Source organism: Schistocerca serialis, chromosome 4, assembly GCF_023864345.2.
Source record: "Schistocerca serialis cubense isolate TAMUIC-IGC-003099 chromosome 4, iqSchSeri2.2, whole genome shotgun sequence".
Taxonomy (NCBI): domain Eukaryota; kingdom Metazoa; phylum Arthropoda; class Insecta; order Orthoptera; family Acrididae; genus Schistocerca; species Schistocerca serialis.
The window spans coordinates 630,413,011-630,431,799 of NC_064641.1; the positions used below are offsets into that span (position 1 = coordinate 630,413,011).

Below are 18,789 nucleotides of genomic sequence, written 5' to 3' on the forward strand. Positions count from 1 at the left end.
ATGACAATATATACGTTTGTAGGACCCATGGTTATAAGAAATATTTGTCTTGTTTTGATGCATATTATCATTCCCTGAAATATTGGATAGTTTTTTTACCACCCTGTATATACATAATTTCACGTGTTCAAACCTAGACCATATGGCACATTAGTTTATACTTCTATTTTCACCAATATGAACATTTCATTACGGAAATTAAACGATTATATGTCACATCAAAAAACTGTATTTTGAAAAGTACTTCCACCGCTTACATTGAACCCTTCCCTGTTTCCTATATGTCGGTTGTTATCAAAGAGTCTGTGAAATATGGAAGGTAAGTTGATAGCGGACACAACTTACTATGTGTGATGCAGAAACTGGAGACTCATTACATACAGTAATCAGGACTCGAAAACTCACCAGTAGAGATATACCCACAGAGGTAACAGTGGACATTCATACCATTCAAAGCAACAAGCATCGATCAGTTTGAAACTGAGATCCAGAAGAAAATTTACCCAGGCGAGAGTGACATTCCTTAATAGATTCAAACTGTTATCACATATTATCTTAAACTAAAACTTGAATATTGCTGGTCACTATGGGATCCGTACCAGATAGAATTGACATAGGAAATAGAGAAGAGCCACAGAAGAGCAGAACGTTACGCTACGGGTTCACTTAGTAAGCGTGAAAGCATCACAGAGATATTCAGCCAACTCTAGTGACGAACATTGCAGGAGAAGCGCTCTGAATAATGGTGTGGTTTACTATTGAAGTTCCGAGAGATTACTTTCCTAGAAAAGGCAACCAATATAATTCTCCCTCCTACGTATATCTCGCGAAAAGATTATGAAGGTAAAATTAGAGAAACTGCGGCCCATACGAAGGCTTCCTAGCAATCGGTCTTCCAACGAATTATTCACGACTGGATCAGCAAAAGGCAAAGTAACAGTGGTAGACGGAGGCTACTCCGTGTACCCTCCGCCACAGTTGCCTTGCAGTGTATAGATGTGCTCGTAGATATAGATATCATATGGTGCATGTGTTATATTATTTTGATGCTTGAAATAAATCTCTGCCTCACATCAAAATAAATGACTTCAATTACTTCAAGAACAATCTGCTCTTTTAATTAGAATTTTATTAAGCTTGTCAGTCATTGGCCGCTTAAACGACCAATCAGAAACGCACTCTAACCAGACAGGCGTGAAGCACCGAAGCTAGTTAGTTACCCCGTCTTGGACCAGTTTTTGGAGAGCCACCACGTCAGTGGAGTGTATTGAATATGTTTCACATAAAAGTGATTTAGTGAGTTAAAAGTGCCTCAGAGAATGTTTATATGCAAATTTGCAAGTGAATAACTTCGAACGGTTGTTCAAGTCGCGTAGAAATGATTTTATGAACTTGCAATGATTCTTGATAAGTGAGTATTAGACTCCCGCGAACTTAGGTTCAAGCATTACTGTTAGACTGGCTCTAAGGACTTATTTCCTTTTTCTAAAAAAAGGGCAATGTGGCATCTTCTCATTTCGAGATTTTCATTATAGTACCGTTGAAGTTTTCCCCTGTCCTCACACCACTAGACTGCTTCCTGCACTGTTTTGTAAAGGCTCTGGTGTGCCGAACCAAGATTAGAGACCTTCAGGACTTGAAGGTACGCATTCGCAATGCATTTTAACATGTCATTATGTGGATCTTGAATCGTACTTGAAGCGAAATGGAATTCAGACTAGATATTATCCGTGGCACTAAGGGGTCACACATTGATGTGTACGAAAGAGAAAACGGAACTTTATGAGTTATTTTATCACATATTGAAAACCTTTTGTTAATATCTAGTGTAATTTTAAAGGTATTAAGGTCTTAAGGTTATAAGACTAAACAATTTTAACCAGGACAAACTCAACCGAAAAAATAAAAAAAACTCGGAAAGAAATCCAGGTAAATATGCTCCAGTCTCATCTATCCCCCGCGATACAGTTTATGGTAGCTTATGGAGTATGTGAGTTCATGGTTCATGAAGTTTTCAAATTTATACTGACTTTTTGATCACCCGGTAGATACAGTGTGACTTGAACTGTAAAACTATCACAGACTATAATAAGTAAGTATAGACTACTATAGTTTTCCTAGTAGCTTTGGTCATTCAATTTCGTACCCACATTACCTGTACGTTGGGTATGTTTCATACCTATCGGGAGTTACTAACTGTTGTGACTTGGCAAGACAGCCAAGCCACTATGAGGTGAAGCCGAAAGGCACGCGTTTAAGCTCACGCAGGCTGGCGTGAGGTCTGGAACAGTTAAAGGATTTGAGTCTAGCAAATAAAGTACGTAGCTGTTGGAATACTTAACTTTAATCCATAATCGGTGAACATCGGTCTGACGGTAAATGCATCAAATGATAAATAGCAATTGATAATGGCGCCTTGCTAGGTCGTAGCAAATGACGTAGCTGAAGGCTATGCTAACTATCGTCTCGGCAAATGAGAGCGTAATTTGTCAGTGAACCATCGCTAGCAAAGTCGGCTGTACAACTGGGGCGAGTGCTAGGACGTCTCTCTAGACCTGCCGTGTGGCGGCGCTCGGTCTGCAATCACTGACAGTGGCGACACGCGGGTCCGACGTATACTACCGGACCGCGGCCGATTTAAAGGCTACCACCTAGCAAGTGTGGTGTCTGGCGGTGACACCACACTAACAACGATCGCCTTCTTTCCGTATGCGATCAGTGTCTTACTAGATACCCCTGGAAACCGGCAACGGTGAGCTGTCTATAACCTGAGAGAGGATATATATCAAAGGCCGGGCGATCTGCGGGACATTTTTGTTCTGCATAATTATTCTCCCGTCTGTTACTTAAAAGCAAATAGTATTTACAGCAAAATTGAAACTGTCAATATTTAGTTCAGGTTTTATTCGAAAATTGTTGATTTGCAACATGGAACAGAGGGATGCTGTAGTAAAAATAAAGAAAACAATACCGATTTATCAAACAGCGCTAGAAAACGCAATTTCTTGAACTAAAGGGTTAAATAAAAAAAAACCCAAAACAAAAGTTCATCACACATCGCTTCCACATTTAGTAGAACTTATATAAAACAAGGTTTCTGTTATTCATCAGCAACTTTTGCAATTTATCAGTTATTACAGGAAAACCTTGCCTCTGATCATGATGAAGAACGTACTATTGAGTACAAAATAACAACAATGACTATATATGTTTTTCATGTTCGCGCATGTAAACTGCACTTGCATTAAAAGTTATTGCTTTGTTACTCGTACATAAAAGCTAAGAAATTAGGTTATCATCAAATTTTAATTATTTAAAAATTGTATTCTGTAAGGATGTAAAATACACAATTTAACGACACTTAATGATGTGCGGTCCTAATTATGTGCAAAACAAAAAACAACCAAACAAAAAATATAAAACGAAGTCGTCGGCTCCCAGTTTCTAGCTTACACGTTAATTTACACTGAGGTGACAAAAGTCACAGGATGCCTCCTGATATCGTGTTGGACCATCTTTCGCCCGGCGAGGTGCAGCAGCTCGACGTGGCATGGACTCAGTAAGCCATTAGAAGCCCCTGCAGAAATACTGAGCCGTACTGCCTCTATAACCATCCGCAATTGCGAAAGTGTTGCCGGTGCAGTAATTTGTGCACACCTTGACCTCTCGGTTACGTCACATAAATGTTCGATGGAATTCACACCGGGTGATCTGGGTGGCCAAATCATTCGCTCTAATTGTCCAGAATGTTCTTCAAACCAACGGCGAACAATTCTGGCTTGGTGATATGGCGCATTGTCATCCATAAAAATTCCATCGTCATTTGGGAACACGAAGCCCATGAAGGGCCAAACACAAGCATTCCCAGTCAATGATCGGTTCAGCTGGACCAGAGAACTAATTCTATACCGTGTAAACAAAGCTCACACTATTATGGAGCCACCATCAGCTCACACAGTGCCTTGTTTTTTATTTATTTATTTATTGTTCCGTGGGACCAAATTAAGGAGAAGTCTCCATGGTCATGGAACGAGTCAATACATGAAATTATAACACGATATTAGAAACAGATAAAATGAAATATAAAAAAACATATTCAGGTGGCAAGTCGGAAGTTTAAATGAAGAAAATCAACAATGTAACATTGGAATTTGCTTAAATTTTTAGCTCTTCCAGGAGCTCCTCGACAGAATAGAGGGAGTGAGCCATGAGGAAACTCTTCAGTTTAGACTTACAAGAGTTTGGGCTACTGCTAAGATTTTTGAGTTCTTGTGGTAGCTTATTGAAAATGGATGCAGCAGAATACTGCACTCCTTTCTGCACAAGAGTCAAGGAAGTGCATTCTACATGCAGATTTGATTTCTGCCTAGTATTAACTGAGTGATAGCTGCTAACTCTTGGGAATAGGCTAATATTGCTAACAACAAACGACATTAAAGAAAATATATACTGTGAGGGCAATGTCAGAATTCCCAGATTTTTGAATAAGGGTCGACAAGAGATTCTCGAAATTACACCACATATAGCTCGAACAGCCCGTTTTTGAGCCAAAAATACCCTTTTTGAATCAGAAGAATTACCCCAAAAAATAATACCATACGTCATAAGCGTATGAAAATATGCGAAGTAGACTACTTTTCGTGTTGAAGTGTCACTTATTTCAGATACTGTTCTAATGGTAAATAAAGCAGCATTTAGCTTCTGAACAAGATCCTGGACATGGGCTTTCCACAACAGCTTACTATCTATCCGAACGCCTAGGAACTTGAACTGTTCTGTCTCGCTTATAATATGCCTGTTCTGTCTGATCAAAATATCGGTTCTTGTTGAATTGTGAGTTAGAAACTGTAAAAACTGAGTCTTACTGTGATTTAGCATCAAATTATTTTCCACAAGCCACGATCTTATTTCATGAACTACATTATTTGTTACTGTTTCAATATTACACACAAGATCCTTCACTATCAAGCTGGTGTCATCAGCAAACAGAAATATTTTTGAATCACCTGTAATACTAGAAGGCATATCATTTATATAAATAAGAAACAGCAGTGGCCCCAGCACCGACCCTTGTGGAATGCCCCACTTAACAGTGCCCCATTGGGACTGAACATCACTACCACTCTCAATATTGCGGAGAATTACCCTCTGCTTTCTGTTCTTAAAGTAAGAGGCGAACCAATTGTAAGCTACTCCCCTTACTCCATAATGGTCCAACTTCTGCAGTAATATTTTGTGGTCAACACAGTCAAAAGCCTTCGTTAAATCAAAGAAAACACCTAGCGTTCGCAACCTTTTATTTAATCCGTCCGAAACCTCACAGAGATAAGAGAATATAGCATTTTCAGTTGTTAAACCATTTCTAAAACCAAACTGAACATTTGACAGCAAATTATGTGAATTTAAATGCTCCAGTAACCTTGTATATACAACCTTCTCGATAACTTTAGCAACTTGGCAACTTGACAACTTGGGTCCGTGGCTTCGTGAGGTCTGCGCCACACTCGAGCCGTACCAGCTGAAATCGGGACTCGTTGATAATGCCACGGTTTTCCGGTCGTCTAGCGCCCAACAGATATGGTCACGAGCCCAGGAGACGCGCTGCAGGCGACGTCGTGATGTTAGCAAAGGCGCTTGTGTGTGTCGCCTGCTACCTTATCACACTAACGCAAAATTTTGCTGCAGTGTCCTAATGGACAAGTGTTAGTACGTCCCATATTGATTTCCGCGATTATGTCACGCATTGTAGCTTCTTTGTTAGCATTAACAACTCTAAGCAACGCCGCTGCTCTCGGTCGTTAAGTGAAGGTAGTCGCCCACTGTGTTGTCCGTATGAGAGGTAATGCCTGAAATTTGGTATTCTCGGCACACTCTTGACACTGTGGATCTCAGAGTACTGAATCCCCTAACTATCTTCGAAATGAAACGTCCCATCTCCAGCTATCATTCCGAATTCAAAGTCCGTTAATTCACGTCGGGCGGCCATAATCACATCGGAAACGTTTTCACATGAAAAACCTGAACACAAATGACAGCTCCACCAATGAACTGCTCTTTCATAACTCGAGCAAACGATACTACCGCCATGTATACGAGGGGTAACACTGCCGCGGGCGGAGCTTGTGTAGTACGCATTTCTGCCACTAGACGTGTATACACCTCATTGCTAGTTCAGTGGCGCCTGTGTTGTCACCTGGCTTGTTCTCTTCATCTGCAGTGATTGCTTTTGTTAGCGCTGTTTTGTTCTTGTTTCATTTTTTGTAATAAAAAGGTTACGTGAACAACGTGCAGCGGTGAAATTTTATTTTCTACTCGGCAGAAATGCTGCTGAAACTGTTTTAATGTTGAAACAGCTTACCAAGCTGACCCTACGGGATAAACTCAAGTGTACGACCGTTTCGCTCGATTTAAAAACGGTGACATGTCGACTGACGATAAACCTCGATCTGGACGTCCATCAACTCCCCGAATCGACGAAAATATTGGAGAAATTCGTCAGCTTATGACCGCAGACCGTCGACAGACGACTGATCAACTGTCAAACATTAGTGGGTTACCTTGGTGCTCGGTTCAGCGAATTTTAACGGAAGATTGAGAATAAATAGGGTCCCTGCCAAGTTTGATATTCGGGTTCTGACTGACAATCAATCGGAATGTCGAGGTGAAACATGTGCTTTGAAACAACAGCACGAAACTAATACAGATTTTCCGTCGAAAGTCAATTTGACAATACTGAAGAAATCAAGAAAAAGACAAGGGAGGAGTTGTCAGCCGTTTCTAAAAATGACTACAAAAATTGTTTCGAACAGTGGAAGCACTGTTGTCACTAGTGTATTGCACTGAAGCGCCAAAGAAACTGGTATATGCATGTGTATTGAAATACAGTGGTATGTAAACAGGCAGAATACGGCGCTGCGGTCGGCAACACCTATGTAAGACAAAAAGTGTATGACGCAGTTGTTAGATCGGTTACTGCTGGTACAGTGGCAGGTTATCAAGATTTAAGTGAGTTTGAACTTGGTGTTATAGTCGGCGCAAGAGCCATAGGACACAGCATCTCCGAGGTAGCGATGAAGTAGGGATCTTCCCGTACGACCATTTCGCAAGTGTACCGTGACTGTCAAGAATCCGGTAAAAAATCTCTGGCATCGCTACGACCGGAAAAAGATCCTATAAGAATGGACCCAAAGACGACTGAACTGAATCGTTCAACGTGACAGAAGTGCACTCCTTCTGCAAACTGCTGCAGTTTTCAGTGCTGGGCAATCAACAAGGGTGAGCGTGCAAACCATTCAACGGAACAACATGGATATGGACTTTCGGAGCCGAAGGCCCACTCGTGTACGTATGATGATTACACGACACAAAGCGTTACGACTAGCCTGGGCCCGTCCACACCGTCATTGGACTGTTGATGACTGGTAACATGTTGCCTGGTCGGACAAATCTCGTTTCAAATTGTGTCGAACGGATGGACCTGTACGAGCGTAGAACAACACCATGAATCCATGGACCCTGCATGTCAGCAGGGGACTGGTGTGGGGCGTGTGCAGTTGGAGTGATATAGGTCCCCCAATAGGTCCCCCAATACGTCTACATACAGCTGAGAAGTGACACGTACGTAAGCATCCTGTCTGATCACCTGCATCCATTCACGTCCATTGTGCATTCCGATGGACTTGGGAAATTCCAGCAAGTGAGGAAGTTTGGAGTGTTATGGGCAGTGCCCTCCAACCAGCTCCGGATTTTGACGATGTAACGTGCCAATCGACCAGAAATTGATACGATATTCCTCAGGAGGACAGCCAAAAACTCTGCCAATTATTGCCAAGCGAATAACTGATTTCATAAGAGCCAAAGGTGGACCAATACGTTGTTGACTTGCTCAATTTGCGAAGCTCTTTCTCCGCAATAAATCATCGAATTTTTCTGAAACTGTAATCGTTTCGTTTGTCTACATATGTACATCATATCCTCAGATCTCCGCCCTATTAAGATAATTCCTTCGTGATGCTTTGTTTATTTATTTGAGAGTATTTACCCGACTCGAACTTCGTTCATAAAACTTGACAACTGATGAGAAGTTAGATCGTTTGAGTAAGTATAGTTTCTCAACTGTTCACTGCAGTGTTCGTATTCTGATAAAGACATGTCCATTGTGCATTCCGAAGGACTTGGGCAATTCCAGCAGGACAATGGAACACCCCAAACGTCCAGAATTGCTCCAGACTGGCTTCAGGAACACTCTTCTGACCTTAAACACTTCCGCCTGGCCACCAAACTTCCCAGACGCGAACATCATTGAACATATCTGGGATGCCTTAAAATGTGCTGTTCAGAAGAGATCTCCATTCCCTCGTACTGTTACGGATTTATGGACAGCCCTGCGGGATTTACGATGTCAATTCCTCTACCACTGCTTTAGACATTAGTCGAGTCCATGCCACGTCGTGTTGCGGTACTTCTGCTTGCTCGCGGGGCCCAATATGATATTAGGCAGGTTTACCACTTTCTTTGGTTCTTCAGTGTAGTTATAATGGAGAGTATTATGAAGGGGATAAGACTGTTTTGTAAACAATTTGAAAATATATAGCTTATAAATAATAGTTCTAGTTTTTCGGGGTTGTTGTTGTAGTAGTCTTCAGTCCTGAGACTGGTTTGATGCAGCTCTCCATGCTACTCTATCTTGTGCAAGCTTCTTCGTCTCCCAGTACTTACTGAAACCTATATCCTTCTGAATCTGCTTAGTGTATCCATCTCTTGGTCTCCCTCTACGATTTTTACCCTCCACGCCGTCCTCCAATGCTAAATTTGCAATCCCTTGACGCCTCAGAACATGTCCTACCATCCGGTCCATTTTTCTTGTCAGGTTGTGCCACAAATTTCTCTTCTCCCCAATTCTATTTAATACCTCCTCATTAGTTATGTGAACTACCCGTCTAATCTTCAGCATTGTTCTGTAACACCACATTTCGAAAGCTTCTATTCTCTTCTTGTCGAAACTATTTATCGTCCATGCTTCACTTCCATACATGGCTAATGGCTACACTCCTTACAAATACTTTCAGTAACGACTTCCTGACACTTAAATCAATACTCGATGTTAACAAATGTCTCTTCTTCAGAAACGCTTTGCTTGCCATTGCCAGTCTACATTTTATATCCCCTCTACTTCGACGATCATCAGTTATTTTGCTCCCCAAATAGCAAAACTCCTTTACTACTTTAAGTGCCTCAATTCCTAATCTAATTGCCTCAGCATCAACCGACTTAATTCGACTACATACCATTACCTTCGTTTTGATTTTGTTGATGTTCATCTTATATCCTCCTTTCAAGACACTGTCCATTCCGTTCAACTGCTCTTCCAAGTCCTTTGCTGTATCTGACAGATTTACAATGTCATCGGCGAACCTCAAAGTTTTTATTTCTTCTCCATGGATTTTAATACCTATTCCGAATTTTTCTTTTGTTTCCATCACTGCTTGCTCGATATACAGATTGAATAACATCGGGGAGAGGCTGCAACCCTGTCTCACTCCCTTCCCAACCACTGCTTCCCTTTCATGTCCCTCGACTCTTATAACTGCCATCTGGTTTCTGTACAAATTGTAAATAGCCTTTCGCTCTCTGTATTTTACCCCTGCCACCTTTAGAATTTGAAAGAGAGCATTCCAGTCAACATTGTCAGAAGCTTTCTCTAAGTCTACAAATGCTAGAAACGTAGGTTTGCCTTTCCTTAATCTTTTTTCTAAGATAAGTCGTAAGGTTAGTATTGTTTCGCGTGCTCCAATATTTCTACGGAATCGAAACTGCTCTTCCCCGAGGTCGGCTACCAGTTCTTCCATTCGTCTGTAAAGAATTCGTGTTAGTATTTTGCAGCTGTGGCTTATTAAACTGATAGTTCGGTCATTTTCACATCTGTCTTGGGATTGGAATTATTATATTCTTCTTGAAGTCTGAGGGTATTTCGCCTGTCTCATACATCTTGCTCACCAGATGGTAGAGTTTTGTCAGGACTGGCTCTCCCAAGGGTCTTGTTTCGACTCAGGTCTTTCAGTGCTCTGTCAAACTCTTCACGCAGTATCGTATCTCCCATTTCATCTTCATCTACATCCTCTTCCATTTCCATAATATTGTCCTCAAGTACATAGCCCTTGTAAAGACCCTCTATATACTCCTTCCACCTTTCTGCTTTCCCTTCTTTGCTTAGAACTGGGTTTCGTATAAATACACATCGCTATCCAATGATTTTGTCACTCCGTGTATGTTTCTTTCCCTGCCAATACCACCAACACTACCGGTTGTGTATGTAAATGCAGCAAAACTACCAAACCGTAATTTTTGTAGAGTGCAAGTCTCAAAGTGTGACGCACTTGACGGTGAGCACGGGCAGCAGCAGCGAGGCGGCGTCCGCCTTCTCGGGCGACAGCGAGATGCCGCCCAGCGCCGCGTCCACGCTGCCCTCCTCCAGCCGCCTCAGCAGCTCACAGCTGGCGCTGCAGCCGCACTGGTCACCCTGCATGCGCTCCATGTCAGACCTGCACACCACACCACACCAGGCGTCTGCCAACAGCACGTGTCTTCACAGGCATTCATCTGGACACTAACGTCTGACCGGCATAATACGAAGAGTGGCTATACAATGAGGAGGCTATTGCTATGAAACACTTTACATTGATGGACAATTGTTTAGGTTACATAAACTACTGGCCATTAAAATTGCTACACCAAGAGAAACGCAGATGATAAACGGGTATTCATTGGGCACATTCATCATACTAGAACTGACATGTGATTACATTTTCACGCAATTTGGGTGCATAGATCCTGAGAAACCAGTACCCAGAACAACCATCTCTGGCCGTAATAACGGCCTTGATACGCCTGGGCATCGAGTCAAACAGAGCTTGGATGGCGTGTACAGGTACATCTGCCCATGCTGCTTTAACACGATACCACAGTTCATCAAGAGTAGTGACTGGCGTGCTATGACGAGCCAGTCGCTCGGCCACCATTGACCAGACGTTTTCAGTTCGTGAGAGATCTGTAGAATGTGCTGGCCAGGGCAGCAGTCGAACATTCCCTGTATCCATAAAGGCCAGTAATGGACCTGCAACATGCCGCCCTGCATTATCCTGCTGAAATGTAGGTTTTCGCAGGGATCGAATGAAGGGTAGGGCCACGGGTCGTAACATGTCTGAAATGTAACGTCCACTGTTCAAAGTGCCGTCAATGCGAACAAGAGATGAACGAGACGTATAACCAACGGCACCCCATACCATCACGCCGGGTGATACGCCAGTATGACGATGACCAATACACGCTTCCAGTGTGCGTTCACCACGATGTCGCCAAACACGGATGCGACTATCATGATGCTCTAAACAGAAGCTGGGTTCATCCGGAAAAATGAGGTTTCGCAATTCGTGCACCCAGGTTCGTTGTTCAGTACACCATCGCAGGCGCTCCTGTTTGTGATGCAGCGTCAAGGGTAACCGCAGCCATGGTCTCCGAGCTGATAGTCCACGCTGCTGCAAACGTCGTCGAACTGTTCGTGCAGATGGTTGTTGTCTTGAAAACGTCCCCATCTGTTGACTCAGGGATCGAGACGTGGCTGCACGATCCGTTACAGCAATGCGGATAAGATGCAAGTCATCTCGACTGCTAGTGATACGAGGCCGTTGGGATCCAGCACGGCGTTCCGTATTACCCTCCTGAACCCACCGATTCCGTATTCTGCTAACAGTCATTGGTTCTCGACCAACGCGAGCAGCAATGTCGTGATACGATAAACGGCAATCGCGATAGGTTACAATCTGACCTTTATCAACGTCGGAAACGTGATGGTACGCATTTCTCCTCCTTACACGAGCCACCACAACAAAGTTTCACCAGGCAACGCCGGTCAACTGCTGTTTTGCTGTTTGTGAATGAGTAATCGGTTGGAAACTTTCCTCATCTCAGCACGTTGTAGGTGTCGCCGCCGGCTTCAAACTTGTGTGAATGCTCTGAAAAGATAATCATCTGCATATCAAAGCATCTTCTTCCCGTCTGTTAAATTTCGCGTCTGTAGCACGTCATCTTCGTGGTGCAGCAATTTTAATGGGCAGTAGTGGATTGAAGTGACTAACATTGCAAGCTGACAGGTTAATGTTAAGGGTGAGATAAGACATTGGAAATGTGAAATACTGGTACATTAATAATCGGCGTAAACGTTAGAATGATGCATGCAAGCACGAAAACGTGCATGCATGTTGTTGTACAGGTGCTGGATGTCAGTTTGTGGGGTGGAGTTTGACGCCTGTTGCACTCCGTCAGTCACTATAGGGACAGTTAACACTGTTTGTGAATGACGCTGGAGTTGTCGTGCGATGATATCCCATATATGCTCGATTGGAGACAGATCTGGTGATCGAGCAAGACAAGGCAACATGTCGACACTCTGTAGAGCATGTTGGGTTACAACAGCGGCATGTGGGGGAGCGTTATCATGTTCCTGTTCATAAATGGCTTCATAACAGGTCTAATCACCAGACTGACGTATAAATTTGCAGTCAGGGTGCGTGGGATAACCACGAGAGTGCTCCTGCGGTCATACGAAATTGAGAACTAGACCATAACTCCAGGTGTATGTCCAGTGCGTCTAGTATGCAGACAGATTGGTTGCAGGCCCTCAACTGGGCTTCTCATAACCAACACACGACCATCACTGGCACCGAGACAGAACGAGCCTTCATCAGGAAACATAACTGATCTCCGCCCTACCCTCCAATGCGCTCTCGTTTGACACCACTGACGTCGGAAATGACGGTGGTTTGGAGACAGTGGAACACACGCTACAGGGCGTGTGGCTCGGAGGTGTCCTTGAAGTGACAGATTTGTAACAGATCGTTGTGTTACTGTGGAGCCAATTGCTGCTCAATTGCCGCTGCAGATGCAGTACGATGCGCCAGGGCACACGCCCAACACGGTGGTCTTCCCTCTCGGTAGTGCCACGTCGCTGTCCGAGGCTCGGTCTTTTTGCGACTGTACATTTTCGTGACCACCACTGCTAGCAATTACGTGAAGCCTCTCGTAGCCCATTTATATGACCTCGTCCAAATTCTCACCACAAGGCACCTTTGACCAACATCAACGCACCGCATCCAATGTCAAAAGTAACTGAGAATCATGACCGTTACAGCGGGTGTTTAAAGTAAACCTGACTTGCATCCTCATAGTGGCGCTACTTAGCACCACTCTTATGTGACTGACGGCCGGTGTGGCCGTGCGGTTCTAGGCGCTTCAGTCTGGAACCGCGCGACCACTACGGTTGCAGGTTCAAATCCTGCCTCGGGTATGGATGTGTGTGATGTTCTTAGGTTAGTTAGGTTTAAGTAGTTCTAAGTTCTAGGGGACTGATGACCTCAGATGTTAAGTCCCATAGTCCTCAGAGCCATTTGAACCATTTTCTTATGTGACTGGCGCGTATTCTGAATAGTCGTCGTCTTTCAGATGCAGAAACACGCCAACCAACCTTCGTTTATTTCGCACAACTGCTTCTTGATACTGCGACTTTTTCTGTCAGTGTATTTAGGCGCCGGCCGGGGTGGCCGAGCGGTTGTAGGCGCTACAGTCTGGATCCACGCGACCGCTACGATTGCAGGTTCGAATCCTGCCTCGCGCATGGATGTGTGTGACGTCCTTAGGTTAGTTACGTTTAAGTAGTTCTAAGTTCTAGGGGACTGATGACCTCAGAAGTTGAGTCCCATAGTGCTCAGAGCCATTTGAACCATTTGTATTTAGGCGACGTACTTCGCGTCATCATAAGATGCTGCTGAAGTATGTAGTTGTTCGGGTGTTGCTCTTCCCTTTATAGGGTAACTCGGTGCGGAACGGAATACTTAGTATTTAGTAATTTTTGTGAGATTAAGGAAATCAAGAAAACACTTCTTAAATACATAAATGATAGGCAACATAATACTTCTTAAATACATATACAAAATCATCTGTAGTAACCTAATATACCTACTTGAAAATAGCTTAAACTGTATGATACGTATTTTTTACATTTTTTCAAAGAAATGCTTGCATATTTGCCGTCCTGGGGACCCAAGGGGCAGAAAGCGATAAGGCAATTTTTTATGAAATTATTGTATAAATGTTGCAATTATTATTAGAAATATCGTTTTAAGACTGAGAAATACAGTTGTTTAATGAATAATTTAGACCAAGGAATATGGAATCTGCAAAAACGCCATCAACAACAAGAAAATATTTTATTTTTCTGAAAATGTACATTATTTTTAATTCGTAGTATCTAGTTACTGTTACTGCTGCAGTCACTTCGTTGAAGGCTATCGCTCCTGCACCAGACGAATTTTCTAGCTTTGCGAATAGACAATGTAGGATGCCTCATAATAAGTCCTAGAACCCAGTCCTGTCCAGCTAGATAAGTTCCTTTGTCAAATCTGTGTGGTAAGCCATTTTTTTCTGTTAGCCGGTAGGCTTATGATCTGGCACTCAGATGTTTCATGGTCAGACTAAAACGTCTGCCCACCACTGACTTCAGGTACGCTATCAGCCCGTGTTTTTGTTCTACAGTAAACAAATTTTTAAATTTCCCATCTGACTTGTCAACTTTGTTGCTGGGATTATTCTTAGTTTTTCGAAACTATCTCCCAACGTTATTTTGGGTACGTTGAACTTCTTGTATGCTTTTAAAACTTCAATATTCAGAAGATAAAACGGCTAAAACTGGCATTTCCATTAATTTAAGAACCAACTCCTGTCTATCAGTCTTTCTAAAGTAACGCCATATAATGTGGAAAAAGCAAGGAATAAAAGGAAACATATAGGTTGAAATCTATTTGTATCAAAAATTGAGGAGCTGAACGGAGCATTCTCCCATTTTTCCTCGTCCCGTTCCGCCCCAACACCACATTTCAGGTTAACTATTTTCATGGAGCGTAATAACTGTAATAACTGACGGATTGAAACCTATTATAGAAATACATTATGACAATTGTGGAACTATTTGAATAAAATGCAAATTAGTTACAAACTACAATGTACACACAATTATTCAATATCTAAACGTCACTACAGACATTCGGATTTAGGTTATGATATGTTCGATATGCCTGCCATCATTGGCGATGATCTGACGCAGACGAATAGCGAAACTCTGCATGACCCGCTGAAGTGTCGGAACATCGATGCTGTCGATGACCTCCTGAATGGCAGTTTTCAGCTCAGTAATGGTTTTGGGGTCATTGCTGTTCACCTTGTCTTTCATATAACCCTACAAAAAGGAGTTGCTTTTGTTCAGATCTGAAGAATATGGCGGCCAATAGTGGCCCATGCCAGTGGCCTCTGGGTACCCCAGAACCAGAACGCGGTCCCCAAAGTGCTCCTCCAGGACATCACATTCGAGCTTCGATGAGGTCGAGCTCCGTCTTGTATGAACCATATCTTGTAGAAATCAGGGCCACTTTGGATAATGGATATGAAATCGTCTTCCAAAACCTTCATGTACCTTTCGGTAGTCACCGTGCCATGAAGGAATATCGCACCGATTAATCCGCGACCGGTCATTGCACACCACACACTCACCCATTGAGGATGAAGAGACTTCTCTATTTCGCAATGCGGATTCTCAGTCATCCAAATGAGCCAATTTCGCTTATTGACGAACGTATCCAAATGAAAGTGGGCTTCGTCACTAAACCAAAGCATATTCACTCCAAAGTCCTATTCGTCAGAAGTGTCGGTGAAAAACAACTGTTGTTCCATTGGCATGGGGCTTAACGGCTGACGTGTTTGAATTTTTCATGGGAAAATAACAGATCTTCAACAACAATTTGCCGCAGTGTCCAAAACGACGAGGTCTCGTTTCTTCATACTTCATGGGGTCCACTGTAGCCACACAGTGTCCTGCAATCGCTGATTGTGTTAGTTGCTTAAGTTCGATGTGTCTTCTGTGTTCCTTGCATCTTCCTTCCATTGTCCATACAATCTCCCTGACACATGCCTTACCGCATTAATATGGTATACGATAAAGACCTGATTTCGAGCTTTGATTACATGCACCTGGAAAATATTGTTCCAGTCAACGACCTGTAGTGTACATTTCGTATCCTCCATCGTGATTCATCCCATTGTGAACTGTGGTTACTTCACTTTCTGATGGATTTTGGCACCGGTGAGATTAAAATATAGTCACAATCTGTATGGAACGTGCTCATTGACAAGCACCTGCGCGGAACAATGGCTGTCACCAAAAGGAGCGGTGTTGTGGGGTCTGCAGTCCCAGATTGTTTTGATGCAGATTTCACGTTAGTCTGTTCTGAGCAAGCTTCTTCGTTTCTGTATATCTGGTATCCCAGTGTGACAATTTTGCCAGCCGACCAGAAGGCATCAACGCAGACAATCCTACACTACTGACCATTAAAATTGCTACACCACGAAGATGACGTGCTACAGACGCGAAATTTAACCGACAGGAAGAAGATGCTGTGATATGCAAATTATTAGCTTTTCAGAACATTCACACAAGGTTGGTGCCGGCGGCGACACCTACAACTTGCTGACATCAGGAAAGTTTCCAACCGATTTCTCATACACAAACAGCAGTTGACCGGCGTTGCCTGGTGAAACGTTATTGTGATGCCTCGTGTATGGACGAGAAATGCATACCACCACGTTTCCGACTTTGATAAAGGTCGGATTGTAGCCTATCGCGATTGCGGTTTATCGTATCGCGACATTGTTGCTCGCGTTGGTCGAGATCCAATGACTCTTAACAGAACATGGAATCGGTGGGTTCATGAGGGTAATACGGAACTATGTGCTCGATCTCAACGGCCTCGTATCACTAGCAGTCGAGATGACAGGCATATTATACGTATGGCTGTAACGGATCGTGCAGCCACGTCTCGACCCCTGAGTCAACAGATGGGGACGTTTGCAAGACAACAACCATCTGCGCGAACAGTTCGCAGACGTTTACAGCTGCATGGACTATCAGCTCGGAGACCATGGCTGCAGTTACCCTTGACGCTGCATCACAGACAGGAGCGCCTGCGATGGTGTACTCAAAGACGAACCTGGGTGCACGAATGGCAAAACGTCATTTTTTCGGATGAATGCAGGTTCTGTTTACAGCATCATGATGGTCGCATCCGTGTTTGGCGACATCGCTATGAACGCACATTGGAAGCGTATCACCCGGCGTGATGGTATGGGGTGCCATTGGTTACACGTCTCGGCCACCTCTTGTTCGCATTGACGGCTCTTTGAACAGTGGACGTTACATTTCAGATGTGTTACGACCCGTGGCTCTACCATTCATTCGATCCCTGCGAAACCCTACATTTCAGCAGAATAATGCACGACCGCATGTTGCAGGTCCTGTACGGACCTTTCTGGATACAGAAAATGTTCGATTGCTGCCCTGGCCAGCACATTCTCCACATCTCTCACCAATTGAAAACGTCTGGTCAATGGTGGCCGAGAAACTGGCTCCTCACAATACGCCAGTCACTACTCTTGATGAACTGTGGTATCGTGCTGAAGCTGTATGGGCAGCTGTACCTGTACACGCCATCCAAACTCTGTTTGACTCAATGCCCAGGCGTATCAAGGCCGTTATTACGGCCAGAGGTGGTTGTTCTGAGTACTGATTTCTCAGGATCTATGCACCCAAATTGTGTGACAATGTAATCACATGTCAGTTATAGCACAATATATTTGTCCAATGAATACCCGTTTATCATCTGCATTTCTTCTTGGTGTAGTAATTTTAATGACCAGTAGTGTATATCTTCTGTACTTCGGCCATCAACAGTTATTTTGCTCCCCAAACAGCAGTTATCACGTAGGTGAGGCCATTTCGCAGCGTTTTCTATACGCCAGGAGACTCTTGGAACTAATGTAGATTCCGTGAGATTGCAGCATTCCTGCACTATGAGCAATGTGTGTGGGATGATGGTGCACGTGGCACTGCATTTACCAGCAGTGACTCTGACTGATCATCATTGCTTGCACTTATGATGCGGGTATTTCATCTTTAAATGCCTCACATCAGGCCCAGCAATGAAGTGTTTTCATAACTGGAGCACTTCTAAGTTGCCTCCCTCCTCTAGTTTTCTACAAAAATCACCCTGGGCTTCTTCGTACATTTAACTGGCCAGCTCATCTCGTCAGACAAATTATTTGTCAACAACTTCTGTTGCTGTTACTTCATGTTCTCGTTTCTCATCTAAAGGGGCCTGTACCTGCCAGGAAATGTTCCTTATAAAAACGTTTTAGAATAATACTTAGTTTGGCTGTTCCTCTCAGAACACATGAGTACAGCCTCTGTATTCTGTTAGGCCGTAAATCTCCACGGGCTTGAGAGTGGTGCATCATCACTGACATACAGCCCAACAGGAAGACTTGGGTCCGATCTTTCATAGTCATATCTAAAACGACACTCTCCAAAATATGCCTGTCATGCCATTATTTGGCGAGGTAATTTCCTCTGTGTTTCCAGCAGACTCTTTGTACAAACACACCACAGTATCTCTTTGTAAGCCACATCTAGAACCATCCCTATGTGTGTGAACGTTTAATAGCCTTCACACAATTTGCCTTTTTCACACCTCACCGAAAGTGCTTACCTAAAATTCATCCGTGTTTCCAGGATGTGCCACAAACCGCCAAAGAAGCCGCTGGCTCGCGTTTTGTCTTCGTATATTGCAAATGGTGGTTCCTGCAACAGTAAAACTTAACATGAGAATATGGCAGCAAACAAACAACTGATAT

At 43.4% G+C, this 18,789-nt stretch overlaps 1 protein-coding gene across 1 annotated transcript in view; it reads right to left on the minus strand.

The window, feature by feature from the left end:
* LOC126474649 (glutamate receptor ionotropic, delta-1-like) overlaps nt 1-18,789 on the minus strand; it is a 164,013-nt gene that overhangs the window by 99,717 nt on the left and 45,507 nt on the right. The window contains exons 3-4 of the mRNA XM_050102127.1: nt 18,645-18,736; nt 10,377-10,541 (exon numbers count right to left, since the gene is read on the minus strand). Of these exons, the coding sequence (XP_049958084.1) occupies nt 10,377-10,541; nt 18,645-18,736 (257 nt within the window). The remainder of the gene's footprint in view (nt 1-10,376; nt 10,542-18,644; nt 18,737-18,789) is intronic.